The sequence below is a fragment of the Chiloscyllium plagiosum genome, unplaced genomic scaffold (assembly GCF_037043375.1).
Source record: "Chiloscyllium plagiosum isolate Xiang-an unplaced genomic scaffold, Cpla_swu_hap1 HiC_scaffold_15, whole genome shotgun sequence".
NCBI classification, from domain to species: domain Eukaryota; kingdom Metazoa; phylum Chordata; class Chondrichthyes; order Orectolobiformes; family Hemiscylliidae; genus Chiloscyllium; species Chiloscyllium plagiosum.
The window spans coordinates 46,894,001-46,907,504 of NW_028270153.1; the positions used below are offsets into that span (position 1 = coordinate 46,894,001).

The window sequence follows — 13,504 nt, forward strand, 5'->3', positions numbered from 1 at the left end:
TTACAAATACCTGGTAGAGGTGAGATATTGTGGGATCAATTTCCTGTAAACTTGCAAGAAAATCCAGTGTCAACATTACTGGGAGGCCATAACCAGATTTTTGTTTTAATAAATTGAAATCAATTAACTTTTAACTTTATAGAAATTTCCACTGAGTGTTAAATCTTCACATTGCTTGGTCTATAGTGAAATACCATGTAAAGAAACAACAGCCTCACATCATTCCAAATATTTCATAGCCAATGTAGTCGCTGCCATAGTATGGGGAAACACAGCAAAGGAATTGTATAGAATGTGATTGACTAATACTTGATACCCAGGTAAATGATCCACTATAGACACTAAATACAAGAGAAGCTATGAAATAAATAGAGATTACTAAATCAAAGTTGTAAATCGAAATATGCTTTAAGCACTGTGTGTGAAGTGTAATACCATTTCTCTGTTCAATTTCACATGTGAAACTCACAATATAAAGTAATAGCAAAAAATTATTAGAATGAACACAGAGATATTCTGAAACTCTAACAGGAACCATGTTACTGTTACAGGAACAGACTATCACATGGGAAATTTCCAGGTGATGAACTTCTAAAGTCAGAATAAGGCCATTATATGGGCATGATCACATTTTTAAAACATTGTTATTTTTTCATAAACAGTGTGTATTGTCAATTTGCAAATCAAGGTTTAAATATTAAACGTTTTTTTTCATTAAACAGAATTACTATATAAGATTCATATGGGTGTATTGGTTGTGTTTGAGATTGCCAGATACTATATTGCAGAATGACACATGTCAACCTGAAATAGGGCCTCACACAGGAAGTTTCAGCGAGATGGTATTTTGGAAAGGGCTGATATCAGGGTACACATGACATAAGGAAAATCATTTACTGTTGCTTTACTTTTGAAGAACAGAACAAAACAGGAAATCAGAGCAAATCACCCATCTTCCCATTATCTAACTTCATCGACATCCATAAGGAGTAAAAAAAACTGGAATTATGGAACTGACAGTTAAACAGTCAAATATCTAACCAAAACTACTTTTTTTTAGGCAATACAATCTCAAAACCCAACACAATAACGTATATGAGTAAAATACCATGGTTTCTATTTTGAATTTATACAGGATCATAATTGACAGATTATTTGAAAGACATTGTCAAGTACTATTGTCAGGTTGTATCTAAAAATATATCATTCAGTTTATTAATGTTTTATTCAATGTTTTAGTAGGGTCGGTGTGGACTTGTTGGGCCGAAGGGCCTGTTTCCACACTGTAGGGAATCTAATCTAATCTAATCACTGGATTAGATCATGCTGTTCTCATCTCCCTAAACAAAAAATATGTATTTTGCATTTAACCTATTTAGAGGAACTGTGATTTTATATTAAAATATCCCATGTCTTGTACGGATGATTGTGTTATCACAAGCTACATTAAAACAATCTTTTTGGGTTGAATGCTTCCTGTTTTACATTCCGTCATTTCTCTTTTCAAATTCACTTCCCCATCTACTTCACCATTTGACTCAACAGCAAAAACATCTTGTGAGATTTTCTTCAACCAATGATAGGATCTGCTTTGAACAGGCAAAATTATCATCTTTAACAAAACCAGAAATTGCTGGAAAATCTCAGCAGATCTGGCACCATCTGTGAAGAGAAAGCAGAGTTAATGTTTTGAGTCCAGTGACCTTCTTCAGAATGGTGTAGAACAGGGTCCTGAAAAACTGAAAATGTTAATTATGTTTTTTCTCCACCAATACTGGCAGCTTATTGTGGGATCACTCCAGCAATTTCTGTTTGTGTTTCAGATCTTCAGCATTTTTGTTTTGTAAAATTATCATCTTGTTAGATAATGTTTCCATTTCGTGAATTATAAGCATCAGGATGTTAAACCCAGAGATCACATGATCTCCCTAACATTCAATTATTTCCCAGCCTCAGATTTTATTCTATTATTATTACATTAAATGCGGTTGTGCTTTAGAAATATGTTAACTTTTATTCTGTCTAATAAACAGAGGATAAATGCTGAACCTAATACAATTGATTAATTTGGCCTCAGTGTGAAATGAATTCTGAACTTATTAAAGATCACCTGCAGTAAAAATACTATTGACCGAAAGTAGAAGAAAGTTTTGGTGCAATGTCTGTCCCTTGATACCAAAGATAAAGCACACTCATTCTCAGCAAGAATTTTATGTATTTTTGTATCAAGATCCGTGATACAAACTCAGAATTAATAGTCAGGAAAATGTTTGGTATGTGTGTGAATGATGAACATAATCAGTTTGGTGTTAACTTTAAGGTTTAAAGTGGTGATACACCCTTGTGAGGAGATAGACATGTGATGTCTGTTAATATTTCCACACCTGTAGATGAACTTCATTCTTATTATTATGTGGAACTCAAAATTTTGAAATCCAAACACAAGTGATGTGTTTGTCATTTTAAGTTTGCAATGACAGAATGTAATCACAACTTTAAGTTTTATGTAGCTTCTAAGGAAGAATGACTTGTATTTGTAGATTGCCTTTTATGGAGTCAGGACATCCCAAAATGCTTCATGTTCAATGGAGTACTTTTGAGGCTGAATAATTGTTGTAATCATCGAATCTTGATGATACAGAACAGAAACATCCCATGATGTCTGTGCTTGAACTACACAATTAGTTCTTTTCCCCTGCTCTTTTCCGTATTTCACCGAGTTCTGAAGAAGTCATACCAGCACTGAAACATTAACTGTGCTTCTTTGTTCACAGATGCTGTCAGACCTGCTGAATTTCTCAAGCATTGTGCGTTTAATTTTATTTGCTTCCCATTAAAATACTTCACCAATTCTCTTTTGAAAGTTACTATTGAAACTGCTTCTGTCACTTTTTCAGGCAGCTCAATCCAGATCATAATAACTGATTGCAGAAAATTCTTCTTCAAATGCCATTTTCTTTGCTAATCATCCTAAACCTGCATCCTCTGATTACACGTACTTTTGCCACTGGAAATCGTTTCTCTGTAATTTATTGCATCAAAGTCTCAAGTCTCCTTAATGCTTGCTACTCTAAGGAGAATAAGTTCACCTTTCCCAGTTTCTCCACATAGCCGAAGACCTTTTTCCCATGGTAATGTCTGAATAAAGCTCCTTTCCCCCCTTTTTAATGCCTTGATGTCCCTGTTAAAACATGGTATCCAAAACTGAACAGAATACTCTACCCAACCAGTACAGGAAAAGTACAGCAACTAGTTTACACACTGCAAACTCCTACAAACAGCAATATATAAATGACAAGATAAAGTATTCAAGGTGCTCCTTGAATGAAACACCTTGATCAGAATGAATTTCTTAACATTTGACATTTTCTAGTCATCCTGTTCAGAGATATATCCAACACTGGATCCACCTCAGACAACAGACAGAACTTTGATTTAATGTCTCATCCAAAAGATGGTTCCTACATTAATGCAGCACTCCCTCAGCCAAATTTAAGTGCTCAATTATCTGGTGTGGAACTTGAACCTATGACTTCCTGATTCAAAAACAAGAGTGTAATCACTCAGCCATAGGTGACAAGCATTACAGCTCCAAAATTGCAATGTTTGCACACCATTTAACACTTCACAAATATGGAAGGCAGTCTTCAAACAAAATGCACACACGTCGAATCAGCATGGTTTGTGCATGTTTCACTGAAGTTTACAACTATGTCACTCTTAACAATCTCATGAACTTTTCTGCATTCCAACAATTTAAATAAATGAATCCTAATGTAAATATTGCAAGTGCCACAATGGCTGTTTTTAATCTCCTTAATATAAGTGGGAGGGAAAAGTCTTGGATAAAATGGATCTAATTTGAATACCAATGAATGCCAATTTGCAGAAGACTTGCTGAACTGGAAAATTCAGAGATTTGCTGAAATAAATGTTTAAATCTTGTGTTCAGGGTGGCCCCTGAAGTTGAAGGCTAACATGTTTCTGAACTGTATGTATCAAAGCATAATGTATACGCAGAAGCAAGAGAAATACTGTCTAACACTTTGCTGTACGATACAAATATTTTCAAAATACCTTTGATGTCTCTTTACACTATCCATTCCTCCCTCTCAGGAAATGCTTAAATGTTAAAGGCAGTATTTAATGAAAAACCAACAAAGCCTTGTATTCTTTTTGAATATTTAAACTCTTACAAAGATACAAATCTACAAATAAAAGCTCATTTGTAAGATTCACCTAATTGTGCAATCTGGTGGTGCAGGCTCGAAGGGCAGAATGGCTTACTCCTGCACCTATTGTCTATTGTCAACCTAAATCCCTTTGTAAAACAAAAATCTTCATTTCGTTCTTTCTGAATATTTTGCCTGCCTTGAGCTCACCTTGTTGATGTGACTCAACCCCATTCCTTCAATCTTATTCAAGTTAAAAGGCTGTTCATCTAATTTCACTCTTGGTCCCTACATTAGCTGGTCATAAAAACAACCTTTAATTACTCCCATAAGTTTGCAAGCTACTGCTCCATCTCCAATCTCTCTTTCCTTTACAACATCTTTAAATGTCTTGTTGGCTCTCAAATGCATTCCCATTTTTCTGTAGAATACTGTGTTTAAATCTCTCCAATTATGTTTTCACCCAGCCACAGTACCAAAACAGCTCTTACCAAGATCATAAGTGACAATGTGTGACAAAGAGAAACCTTTCCTCTTCATCCTTCACGACAGGTCTGCAATCTATGATCACACTTTTATTTCCAATGGTTCTTATCCACCTGGGTGGAACCCACTTACCTGGTTCCATTCTTATCTTTCTGATTGCAGCCAAAGAATCACTTGCAATGGCTTCTCTTCCTACTATTGCCTCTAGTGTCTCCTAACATCTATCCTTCCTCATTTCTTCACTTATACAATGTCCCTTGGCAACACCATCGAATGTTAGAATCTCACATGTGTGACGCCCAACTTTATATTACGATCATTTCCCTCAAATCCTCCATTGTTGCTAAATAATTACTCAGCATATCTGACATCCAGCACTGGATAAACACAAATTTCTCCCAGTTAATTATTGAGAAGGCATTGTTTTTGATCTCCACTCCAAACTCCATCCCTATCCACCGACTCCACATCTCTGGCAACAGTTTGAGAATCAGCCAGCATTTGCAATCTTGATGTTACATTCGATCCCAAAATTACATTCTGACTTCATACAAATTACGATTGCCCATGTCTTACTTTGCAGCAAACCCCAATCTAACATCACCATGTGCTCACTGACCTACATTGGCTTCTGCTCAAACAACTACTTGACTTTAAAATTCTCATTCTTGTTTTTAAATCCCTTCATGACCATGCCCTTCTAACACTGTAATATCCTCCAATCCTTCAAATCTTCATTATCTATGCTCTTTTAATTCTCATATCTTGTACATTCCTGATTATTGCTCCAGAATTGGTGGCTCTGCCTTCAGCTCCCTTGGCGCCTGCGTCTGAAATTTCCTTCCTATATATCTAGTTCTCTACCTCACTTTCTTTATGGTGTTCCCTTAAGTAGACCTTTCTGGCCAAGTTTTTTGTCATCTGATCTAACATTTCCTCAGGGGCTCTATTTCATACTTAGTCTTATAATGCTACTGTGAAGCACCCTTAATTAAGTAACAGGACTATATAAATGTTGTTGAGTTTGTTGTAACTAACAAAATCAAACAAAAGTTGTAACTAACTAAAGCAAAAAACTATCAGCAGAATTGGAAACAAGTTAAACAGAATTATAGTCAGACAGCAAAAGGAAGTGGCTCTGGCAACCTGCATGTTGATCTGTTAACCTCAACCATTATTGCTGACTTTCCTAAGGACAGTGGAGATAGCAGGGAGGCAGACAGAATACTGAGCTTGCTCATTCCTTGTTGAGCATGTTGATTTCTTGGTGTTGAGCATCAAGAACCTTGTTAAGAGCTCAGCTTCGGACTTCTCAAGATAGCAACAGACAGCTGCTAGGAGCTCCAGGAAGCGGAACAGCTGGGATCAGAGACAGCAGCCCTTAAATAGTTGTATTTTATGAAAACAATGTGCATATTTGGACAAAAAACAACCATGGACCAGCAATGAAATACTAATAACAAACATTTTCCTGCCTATCCCAGGTCCCAGCTCTCCATTTGTCGCAGCCATTTTGAAGGTACAGTACATCCACTCAGAGCAGATAGCTGCAGCAATGGCTGCCCATTCTGGTCAGAACATGGTCTGCCTTCCTGGTGTCTCACCTTCATCCCTGCCCCCACCAACCCTCCTCCCAACCCACAATCTCACAACCCTCCCCCATCCCCACTCCCACTACTTGGACAGCAGTCTCATCACGAATGTCACAAAGACCTGGCCCAGTGAATCTCACATCACAGCAGACTGCAGACAGAGGTGGGAATATCATATGGGATTGCTCCCACCTCTTGATTTCTACTTCCATGGGAAAATTCCAGTCCATAATATTGTAGGTCAAGGACCTTCTGCCAGACTCAGAACTAAATCTGTTTTGCCCTTCACAGCTGCTGCCAAACCTGCTGAATATTTCCAACATTTTCTATTTTCCTTGCCAGTTAGTATTGCACTTGTTGTGGTGGAGTGCTGAATTCATATCTGATCTTGAGATATCTTAAATGACCCTTACTATGAGTTTCTTCTTTAAGCACAGTACAGGCAATCCCTGGTATATTTGTAATGATTGGTTAGGTGAAGTATTAATTATTGAAGATCAAATTCTGTCCATGATTCCTTAATGTGGTGACAATGGGATCAAAGATCATTTTATAAAACTAGAGACCCAGACAAGGCAGTTGCTATAATATTCAGTTGAATTAGATGTTTACTTTTATTAACTTTCCTTTTGCATAACTACCACAATTCCAGCATTGAGCTAAGAAAAGAAGTCAAAAAGTTAAAGTATAATGATTATGCACCAGTAACCGTGGAATAACACTCCTGCTATTTTACCAAGGTTAGGATTTTCAAAGTTAAGTTTAACTGAGTGAAGCTTTATTTTAATGTTAACCAATGTGATGCCACCACCTAGTAATTCAGAACGTGATACTGTAGAATGACAGACAGAACCAGTTCACTCTCACAGTAAAGAAATGGACGAGATCAGTTGATTACACCAAGTAAGTTAGTACATATTATTGTATCTATTACTCATCACTGCGTACGAACGAGTGGTAATTATCCATAGTTGATTGATAATTACTTGCCTCTCACCTCCATTTTTAAACTATGGGCTTTCTTCTTCAAATCATTGACATTCAAGAGCTAATATCAATTAAGAATATAATTTTTGTCACACTCACTATTTGAACTGGTGTGTGGACTTGAGAGGTTTCTGATTTAATTGAAATAGAAGATGAATAGAAATCATACACAGTTTTAAGGACATTCGGTAGAACCAAAGTGAAAACACGTATTCAAGAGGAAGCTGGACATGGCCCTTGCAGCTAAGGGGATCAAGGGATGTGGAGGGAAAGCAGAACTGAGATACTGGAATTGCATGATCAGCCATGGTCATATTGAATTGTGGTGCAGACTGGAAGGGCCGAATGGCCTACTCCTGCCCCTACTTTCTATGTTTCTATGTTCCTATTCCTTCTTTTTGATTTTTGAAGTCAGGATGGAATATAAAATAAAACTTACCTGCAGGGAGGTTTGGGTTTTGTCCGATGTAATGGATGAGGGGGCATCAGGAAAAATGGATCAATACTGTAGATGTCTTTCTTCACATCCTGACACTGCCCTGAAAGCTCGGCAAAATTCAGTGTGGCAAAGCTAGCAAGTTTTTCATCTTTACACATGTCAGTTTTAAGGGAGGATGGTGGAGTAAGATCCATGATCCGAGCCTTTATTGGAAGTACTTCGCCTAAGTCATGGTTGGAATCGGTGGTGAGAGTACTCATGGCGTCGGCCAGACTAGCAGAATTTGAAAATTGGTGTACATTGGATTCTTCAATTGCAATAACTCTTGGTGAAGCTTGAGGAGAAGGCGTTCTAGAGCGGTCGCAGGAGTACCTCCTCTTCCCACAAGGTGATGATGACCTTGAAGAAGTTCGGGGAGTTGGGGACGGTGACCTTGCACCCTGCCAGTTTTCAATGTGAGTTGATGGTGAGTTGACAGGTGATGTTCGTGGAGAATGGTGAGCACCCTGGCCTTGATATTCTTCTGAGCCATTCTTTGGTGAGACACATGGGGATGTTAATGGAGATGTCTGAGGGGACATGCCATAATGGGAACAGCTTGACTCGTGAGACACAAAGGAATGCCAACTTGTGGATGAACCACTACTGGCAGGACTGAGTGGGTCTCTATATACAATACTTTCTGAGCCTGGCACAGGTAAAGTAACTCTGGGAATCACAGTGGGAGAATGATATGTTTGCTCTCCACAACTGGCTGCATGTGGAGTTACATGGAACAGTCCAGGGGATGGTGTGATCTCAATTCTTGGACTTTCTACTCCAGACGAAACAGGGGGTTTTACAGCTTCTAGGTAGCATTTGAAATCTCTGTTTTCTGCTTGACTGTATTCACTCATATGTTCTCCACTTAATACTGCAGATGCCATTGAGCTACATGACTGAGATCCATAGTGGGAGACATCAATGGTTGGATAACCAATTCCAGAAGGATGAACAATGCCTTTGTGAGAAGCAGGAACATTTTCTGCCTCTGAAACAAAAAGGAGCACCAAGTTATTATTACACAGCTCATAAATTTGTAAATGGCTACTGAGTATTGGTACTCATATTTTGTTAACTGTTAAACAGCACTCTTATATTGTAAGGCCTGAATTAACAACTTGATGATGTAAACAAAACTTAATCTGAAAACACACCTATTCAGGACTCTGAAAATATAAGTAAAGCTGAAAGAAAAGTTCATAACGAAGTATGTTACTGACCCTCATATTAATATAAACTGTTAGTCTTCAACATTAGAATAAAAATGGAACTGACTGTGACAATACATGAAGAGTTAAAAGGGGGAAATGAGACATTTCTGTCAGCGATTATTTGATCTTCCACAGACTACAAGCTCCAGAAGTCACTCAACTGATGAAAACATCACCTTCCTTATTTCCAAATACTAGACAGGGTTATGCTTTCTTATATAAGTGTTACTGTGTGTTTAACAGTATAATGTCATCACTACCGATGAGATCATGGGGGCAGGTGACACCTACACCATGGAGATCATGTTGGCAAGTGAAATCTACACCATGGAGATCATGGGGGCAAGTGAAATCTACACCACGGAGATCATGGGGGCAAGTGAAATCTACACTACAGAGATCATGAGGGCAAGTGAAATCTGCACCACAAGATTATTGGGGCATGTGAAACCTACACTATGGAGATCATGGGATCTGGTGAAAGCTACACAATGGAGACCATCAGGGCAAGTGAAACCAACACTAAAGAGATCATGGGGGCAGGTGAAATCTACACCACAAGATCTTGGGGGCAGGTGAAACCTACACTATGGAGATCATCGGGGCAAGTAAAAGCTACACAATGGAGACCATCGGGGCAAGTGAAATCTACACGACAAAGATCATAGGGGCAAGTAAAATCTACACCACAAGATCATGGGGGCAGGTGAAACCGACACTATGGAGATCATGAGGGCAGGTGAAAGCTACACAATGGAGACCATCGGGCAAGTGAAATCTACACCAAAGAGATCATCGGGGCATGTGAAATCCACACCAAGAGACCTTGGGGGGCAAGTGAAATCTGCACTAAAAAAAAGGTCATGGAGATCAGTGAAATCTACACCACGGAGATCATGGGGGCAAGTGAAATCTACACCACGGAGATCATGGGGGTAAGTGAAATCTACACCACGGAGATCATGTTGGCAGCTGGAATCTACACCAGAGGAATCATACAATATTTGTCCTTGACTTCTTTCCATGTCAGTGAAACTATTAATGCTTCATCGCTGATTCTAAATTTGAGCCTCCATATTTTAGCCTTTGAGCCACTGAGGTAACATACTCTACGAAGATTAGTTTTTTAAAAATCTAGTAGACCAGGGCTAGAGAGGGAGGAAACCTGCATCTGATCTCTATGTATTATTCTCCGGTTTAAAAAAGAATGGCCAGGTGTAAACGAGTGTAAAACTGAGATGAATAAAATCTAGAGAAGTTCTAGTTTCAATTGTCTGCCTACATTGAAAGAGTTAACCTTGGTTTTCCTGAAGGCAGATAGGAAGGAAATTATAGTACACCTCACATGGGCCTTGCATGCACATTGACTGATTTATTTATTGTCACTTGTACTGAAGTACAGTGAAAAGCTTTGCTTACAAGCAGTACAGGCAGATCATAGTGAGCAAGAATGTACAGAACAAAAGATTTAAATGGAGGTATACAGGTAATATCGCATGTACGGATATGGTGATCTTCTTAAAGCTGATGGGGACTACAGCTTGTAGGAGGGAGAGGTGAAAGATGTCGGTGAATACCTCTGTTAGTTGGTCCACACAGGATCTGAGCACTCGGCTGGGGACACCGTCCAAGCCCGTCACTTTCCTTGGGGTGACTCCCAAGAATTGGAGTTTGATAAGATTGAGCTGCAATGCTCCTAAATTCTAACACACTGCTGTTACTCAAATCAATTAGCTCAGGCATGAACAATGTTCACTTAGAGGTTATATGACTATCACTCAAGGATTATAACTCCTAATGAGTCAGTGTTGCGAACACGAGGTATTAGAGGGCAAGAGAAACACATTTTTTCAAATTATATTACTGAGACATTCACATCATTCTGTTAAAATTCTACCAGGCATCGTAATAAACAAATGTTTGATCTTCCATTTATTTATAATTCATTCCATTGGTTTTTAAAGCTGGGAACATATATCTGAGCATGTAATTTTGTTTCTATCAGAAAATGTAGTTCAAAGTCACATTTGAATGGAAATCAATCCTGCTCTTCAAGTCCTTAAAGTTCAATACAGGGGTTCAGGTGTAGGATTTCCGACTTACATTACACGAGTCAGCAAGTATTGATCTTTATTTTAAGCTTCACTCTCCCATATTTCTAAGAATGTGTTACATCTCATTAATACTTTCCATGGCTCTGCTTCATTCTGACACTTGCTTGTAGGAAAGCTATGTGCCATTGCAAGGGTGAAGCAGTATTGGAAGAGCAGACTTCACTATCAACCTGCAACCTGCTAAATGGTATAAAGTATATGTACAGACTGTACATGAGATCCTCTACGAAATGGTCATACATTTACTTTCATCGACATAATCTCCTGAGGGAAATAAATAACCTACTTAAATAAAATTACTCATCCTTAGGCAGATGTTAACAAAACAAGACTCTACAATGTGAATCTAATATTCTTCAAATCTGAACAATTCTATTCCAAAAATAACTAAAACTGTTCAATTGACCTAGTTTATTTTTCAGATTGGGTTCTGCTCAGAATAGACAGCCAATGAAATAAAGAAACTGAAGAGATACTAACATCATGCAAACTTTATTCCCAAACTTCAGACTGTAACTAAACTGTTCCCAGAAGTAAAAACCAATACTACTGACCATTATGAAACTGAGCCACCATTCCCATACAGCCTGTGCCCACCAGTGAGGAACTGTGCTAATCAAGACAACGCATTTTGAAAGAAATGTTGCATCAAAAAATTTACATATGACTGCTTTAGTGAATTGTAAAAACAGCACATTCTAGCAGCATTTAGCCTGAATTAATCTATTTTATCTGAGAGCCAAACTTGATTTAAATGTAATCACATACACTCTGAATGAGTTGAATTTCTTTGTGTAATTAAACTCAATAACCTAATTACAGCTAATAAAAGTCTACTCTCTAAAGTAGAAAGATATCCAATTTTTAGATGATTGATATTCTAAAGTCCTTCTCAAACAAACTCAAATTCATGTTTCTTGCCCTGTCTTCACATATTAGGCACTGCAAAACTTAATTTTCAAAGATGATGGTTTTTAATACCAAAAAATTTAGATCTTACGATAAAAAATTTAAAATTATTTTTAAAAATTACAAACCTCTCGTGGCAAAGTCTTCATCATGGCTGTTATCAAAAAGTGCAGAAAAATCAAATTCTTCTGAATCGACCTGCTGGTCTGGTTCATTGTAAATGAAGCTCATACCACTTGTGAGGCTTTTACAACCTGAATTTTCAACACAGAGGTTTCACACAGCAAAAGTATTTCAACTGGCACTGTATTCTTTTTTTCCCACTCAAGAAAATGAATTGGGTGCCTTTTCAAATCATCAGATTTTGTTACCAAAATACGGGCTCCACAGCCAATAAAGAACTGGTTAGCTATAAAGCCAAAACAATAAAAGCTACTACTGCAAGTGCTTGGCTGATCTCAGCTACAAGTCTTTCCCCGGGTTGCTCAATGATAGCACTCTCAAATTGACAAGTTCGACAATAGCTGCTTCCTGTTACAGCTACAACGTACAGAAAACAGGCGTGTCCTTTGAACTCAAGCACCCAACTCACTCAGTCTGTCTCGGTGGAATACGTTTCTTCATGACAGACAGCAGCACAGTCTCAACTTAAAAATAAACAGTGGTAACACTAGTTATGTGAGAATGAGTTTCCGCACTTGAACTTGGAAGTTGCATTGTGTAAATATTTTTATATTGGGAAAGGAACACATAATAAATAGGTATAAAAATGAAGTTATTATCAATAGTATCATACAGGTGAAACTGTAATAAAATGCTGTGTTTACAGCAACCACTTTAAGCCATTAACACCATCTAAATATAGCTTAGTGAGTTCCTGTTAAGACTGTACTTTTTTCCTGTTTGCTGCACATATGTATTGATGATTTGTTCAATGCTATGATATGCAATTACAGTTGTTGTATTGATGTGTAAAACACTGTGATATTGTATCTAATGCCCTAACATTTGATTTGTCAAATGTGTTGTTTTGCAGTAAAGAAAATAATTTCCAACCAGAAGAAAGTAAAACACGATATAATTGTGATGAACTACACTTTGAGATTTAGGTATTTTTCCAGATGACTACTTATGGTAGCTTGTGGTATGCACAATCTCTACTGATGTGTGACACTGGATAAAGGTTGTTTGAAGTAGTTCACTGCTATGAGTCCTCTTTTGCCTTTGCTTCATTTTGGGCCTATCTAGCAAATAACGTTAGACAATACACCGCTGCAGAGTGTCTGCCGAAGAGGCATATTCTTAATTAAAAGGTTATTGCTTGATTGTAGTCAGTACAATTATATTTGATCTTTAATTAAGAACTTGTTGGGGTTGCGGTGGGAGGATGGACACAAGCACAAAGATGAGATCACAGCAAGACTGAGTCTTCTCAGCACTTTTTTTTTCTGCTTCAGATTTCCAGCATCTACAGTATTTTGTTTTTATCTGATAGATATATCCACACCCTTCGTAAGTAGAACTCTTTGTCTCCACCCACACACTGTTAGTG

The 13,504-nt window shown here is 37.8% G+C and overlaps 1 protein-coding gene across 3 annotated transcripts in view; it reads right to left on the reverse strand.

Moving 5' to 3' along the window:
* The window catches only part of nfatc2a (nuclear factor of activated T cells 2a), a 176,463-nt gene that overhangs the window by 130,064 nt on the left and 32,895 nt on the right, over window positions 1–13,504 (reverse strand). For 2 of the 3 annotated variants that reach the window (XM_043710247.2, XM_043710246.2), the window contains exons 1-2: window positions 12,081–12,414; window positions 7,677–8,706 (exon numbers count right to left, since the gene is read on the reverse strand). In XM_043710247.2, the coding sequence (XP_043566182.1) occupies window positions 7,677–8,706; window positions 12,081–12,183 (1,133 nt within the window). In that variant the 5' untranslated portion in view covers window positions 12,184–12,414. Of the gene's footprint in view, window positions 1–7,676; window positions 8,707–12,080; window positions 12,415–13,504 lie in introns of those variants that run through there. The other variant, XM_087994939.1, reaches the window with a different exon arrangement.